Source organism: Psammomys obesus, unplaced genomic scaffold, assembly GCF_907164565.1.
Source record: "Psammomys obesus unplaced genomic scaffold, mPsaObe1.curated_primary_1811, whole genome shotgun sequence".
In the NCBI taxonomy this organism is placed as follows: Eukaryota; Metazoa; Chordata; class Mammalia; order Rodentia; family Muridae; genus Psammomys; species Psammomys obesus.
In genome coordinates, this window is record NW_026588408.1 from 1 (window position 1) to 4,605 (window position 4,605).

The 4,605-nt window shown below is 46.4% G+C and overlaps 2 protein-coding genes across 2 annotated transcripts; one reads left to right on the plus strand and one right to left on the minus strand.

The window, feature by feature from the left end:
- Nucleotides 1-69: 69 nt before the first annotated feature.
- On the minus strand, nt 70-569 carry LOC129674370 (cytochrome P450 2B10-like; the record flags this gene model as incomplete). The annotated part of the gene is made up of 2 exons (XM_055604338.1): nt 70-251; nt 401-569. Coding segments are annotated over 2 exons (351 nt in total), but the record flags the coding sequence as incomplete, so codon positions are not given.
- A 113-nt stretch (nt 570-682) lies between these two features.
- Nucleotides 683-4,503, plus strand: LOC129674371 (cytochrome P450 2B10-like; the record flags this gene model as incomplete). The annotated part of the gene is made up of 2 exons (XM_055604339.1): nt 683-851; nt 4,354-4,503. Coding segments are annotated over 2 exons (319 nt in total), but the record flags the coding sequence as incomplete, so codon positions are not given.
- Between the last annotated feature and the right edge of the window lie 102 nt (nt 4,504-4,605).

Consider the following 4,605-nt stretch of genomic DNA (forward strand, 5'->3'; position numbering starts at 1 on the left):
TCTCTGCTCATGTATGACTCTTTGTCTTTCTTTGGCTGTGCACTCATATCCCTCCTTCACCATCATCCTTTAATCCCCTTCTCCAGGTTCTCCAGGCCTCCCCTGGGATTTCCTCAGCTCTTCCACCAGACATTGGGCCTCCTCCTGAATCCGCTCCTCCACACTTCGCTTCCCCATCCCAAAGTCCCTCATGGTTGCTAGAGAGAATCGCCGGAGAGCCTTCCAGCGTTCCCCATTGGAAAAGATCACACCTAAGAAAGTAGGAGAAGCGAGAGCAGCTTACATTGGAAGTTCAAAGAAACCTGGGCCCTTCCCCACCTCTTAACCTCACTTTCTTCAGATTTGCTTCTCTCCGTGCCCATTCTCCATCCCATTTCATCCCAACCACTGAGATGCTTACCATACTCCTGAAAGACAGGCTCAACCACAGCAATTGTCCCCCGGCCAGAGAAAGCCTCAGCGTGGTCCACCAGGGCCTCCCTAATGGCCTCTGTCCCACACAAAATGACCACAGGCCTCGGTCCCAGGTGCACTGTGAACACATCTCCATATTTTTCTCGAAGCTGCCAAACATAAGGGTACCAGGGTGTGGTAAGCCACCAAAGACTGTGTTGTTAAACTGTGAAAACACTTAAATACAGATTGGTCAATAGGCTCCTCCTCCCCTGGTCACCCTTATGTTTGGCAGCTTCGAGAAAAATATGGAGATGTGTTCACGGTGCACCTGGGACCAAGGCCTGTGGTCATTTTGTGTGGGACAGATGCCATTAGGGAGGCCCTGGTGGACCACGCTGAGGCTTTCTCTGGCCGAGGGACAGTTGCTGTGCTCCTGCCTGTCTTCCAGGAGTATGGTAAGCATCTCAGTGGTTGTGATGAAATGGAATGGAGAATGGGCACTGTTAAGCCCATTTCGCAAAACCCAAAAGACCAGGATAAACTCTGCTGTAAATATATGTGGCTTTCAAAAATTGCATACATGTTTGAACACAGGACGCTAACTTTCTGTGAAAACAGGAGAAAAATGCAGCCCCACAGTCTAGGAAAGCAAGGTTATTATGGGGAAAACCGCAAACAGGGACTTACATCCTTTGGCGTTACATGATTGGGTAAGCAAAAATGACTTTTGAAATGACTAGTCTATTTTCTGCACTAAGACTACAAACAGTTTTGGCCTGGTCATATGGGCTGGTTTCCTACCAACTGTATCTCCAGTGGGCAGGAATGAATGCAGTAAGGCGAGTTCTTCCCCTCAGGGCATTGAGGCTATTTCTTCCCTGAAGGGGGCTGGACATGTCTCCACCTAGCTAGCCTTCGTTCAGGCTTCTGCTTTAAACTTGAAAACAATACCCACTGATTTTTAAGTCTCTTGTGTTTCCTTCCCCCCTTCCCATGATCATTTGAAGACCTAATCTTGGGTCTTCCAGATATGACCCCTGGTATCTTACAGACTTACCTTTCCAGAATGGGATTTTAGTACCATTACTGTATTGCTCCCAAACATTTCTTCATGAAAGCCATCAAGAGATTTAAAATACAAGGCCCAAAGCTAAAAATAAAAATGAGTAGAAGTACCTTCAGGGTGGATATAGGGGTAGTAAGCCACGAGAACTATTATACCATGATTTAAACCATCCTTTGGAATCTTTTCTCTCTAGCATCCCTCCAGGCTTTTAGTCCAGTTACTGTAATACTAGTTCTTGTTCCAGCTAATCAGATCCCCAAGATAATAGCTAATGTCAGGAGACCCCTTTTGACTTAGCATTTCAGCCTGCTAGGTAGGATTTGGGGCTGAGGGTCTCATCTTCTGAAATTGTTTCAGTATTGACAATAGGACTGTTGGCATCAGGGGCTACGAAGGCTGAAATACCATTGCTGGGCAATGGGGCAGTCCTCAGAAGCATCTGGTTAGTTGATCCACCTGAAGAGGCAGGGAACAATCATGTCAGCTTCCACCAAGTCCAGATATGAGCTTGCAGTCCATAGATGATCCTGGAATACAGTCAAACAGAAGAAATCTGCTGAGACAAAATCAGACTAGAGACAGAAGTTAAAATTTGTCTATTAAATGGGAAAAGTGAGGAATCCCAAGACCAGGAGAAAAACTCAGCTGTGGTCTGTTTGCAGTATGCCAGATCTCATGACTTTTTGGTTTCCTGAAGCTTACATGAAATTTTAGTTTACAAAACTCCTTCCCCAAAGGATTGAGAAACTGTTCCAAGTTTTTTCTTAGACTGCCCAAGGTCATTATTTAAAATGTCTGATAAACTTTAAAATGTTTCATCACCTTGAACATTTAAACATTCTCCAAAATCTGTTTTTGCAATATCAAAATAAAGTACCTGGTTTAGGAGTGAAATAACAAAGCACAACCATAATTTTAAAAGTCAAAACTAAATTACCAGTGCAAACTATCCGATCTCTAAAAGCAATATCAATTTAAAATGAGACTTGTCTTCTTAGTATAAAAGGAAACAAAATTCATTTCAACTATGATGTTCTATAATCTTTCCTTTCCCTGACCCACACCACATGGTAATCTCAAGATGGTGGAGTCACATCCCCATGGCCAGCCACATGGTTGCTATCTAAACACCTCTATGCTTTTATAGATCATAGGCACACATACGTGTTCTAAACAAGATTCTGAATTTTAACCTTTAAACATATCCAATAAATCTATAACCAAGACATGCAGAGCATATTAACCATTTAAGATCAGTCAAAAACAAACATATAATGGCCTTACATACATTTAAACAGACAAAACTGTTCTTATTCCACCCAAACTGATTCCTCTGTGGCAGGCACAACATCCACCTCAAAGAGGCCAAAACTAAGTCCTCTGAGTTCAGACTAAGGCAGAAGCATTTGGAAGCTGCAGCTGAATTCACTGGCGTCCAGCAGCATCAGGTTTTACAAATCACACAAACAGAGGCTCAAGAATACTTCCCAAACATCCTTCCACTCACAATCGCAGCTTTTTATTTCTGCATCCTGGCAGGCTGGACCGCACTGGGAAGTGTGCCATGGCACTTGGTGCTGCCACTTCCTGGCCTGGGATACATGGAGCCGCGCTGCGAGCAGGCCCTGTGTTGGGCACAACCCTACCTCGGGTGGCTCACTGCACCTTAGGGGAGCATGTCAGCGGGGGACCAGTGGGCCTCGTCCCCATTCACCACACCCAAGCCGGGCATCCAGAGTCCTCTCCCATGGCTGCCGCCTCTCTGGGGCTCCAGCTGCAGTAGCATTCGCTGGGACCAGGCAGCCTGGGCCCTCGAGCTCTGGCCACCTGGAGCCAAGTGGGTGCACTATTTGCACAGCCAGCGCATGGTGGATTCCTCGGCCACTCCTCTCTCACAGCGTGGCTGGCACAATCAAGCCCTGCCCCAGCCTTTCTGGAGCCCGGCTTGAAAGGTCACTGCACCACCATGGTGGAAACCTTGGAAGTGTGTCTGGCAAAGGCCTAACAATTTCATTCCAACAGACACAAAAAACGAAACAGACTAGACAATTGTGTTCTGAAACAGGTACCCCCAACTAAAATAGAAAAACAGATGCAGATGAATCCAGGAGTATCCCCCTGAACTTTGGCAGCTCTGATCACCAGCACATTGTTTTTGATCACTGCTGCCCAGATACGGACACCCAGAGTCTTAAGGAATTTTTGAAATAGAAGACAGAAAGTACATGCACACACAGACACTGCACAGAGGCATTTAGACACTTACTGCTGGCATAAAAACCTCCGGGTCAGGTTCCTGGAGTCTTGGGGTCCCAGGACTAGCCCCCAAAATGTTATGCCCAGTTCACGAGCCCCAAAAGACCACGAATAGACTCTGCTGTAAATACATGAGGTTTTTGAAATTGTATACCCATTTGAATATAGGACGCTAACTTCCTGTGGAAACAGGAGAGGAATGTGGCCCCATGGTCTAGAAAGCAAGGTTTTTATGGGGCAAAAGGGCAAGCAGGTACTCACATCCTTTGGCGTTACATGATTGGGTAAGGGAAACTGACTTTTGAAATGACTGGTCCACTTTAGGCGCCAAGACTACAAACAGTTCTGGCCTGGTCATATGGGCCAGTTTCTTTCCAGCTGTATAATTAGTGGGCAGGAAAGAATGCAGTAAGGCGAGTTCTTCCCAGAAGGTGGCTGGATGTGTCTCCACCTAGCTAGCCTTCGTTCAGGCTTCTGCTTTAAACTTGGAAACAATACCCACTGATTTTTAAGTCTTTGGTGTCTCAGGCACAAAGAGAAGAGTATCTGAAGGAAGTGAGGGTAAGAGGTGGTGAAGAGCCCAGGTTTCATTGAACTTCCAATGTAAGCTGCTCTCACTTCTCCTACTTTCTCAGGTGTGATCTTTTCCAATGGGGAACGCTGGAAGACTCTCCGGCGATTCTCTCTAGCAACCATGAGGGACTTTGGGATGGGGAAGCGAAGTGTGGAGGAGCGGATTCAGGAAGAGGCCCGGGGCCTGGTGGAGGAGCTGAGGAAATCGCAGGGTGAGTCCTGGAGAGCCTGGAGAAGGGGATTAAAGGATGATGGTGAAGCAGGGACATGAGTGCACAGCCAAAGAAAGACAAAGAGTCATACATGAGCAGAGA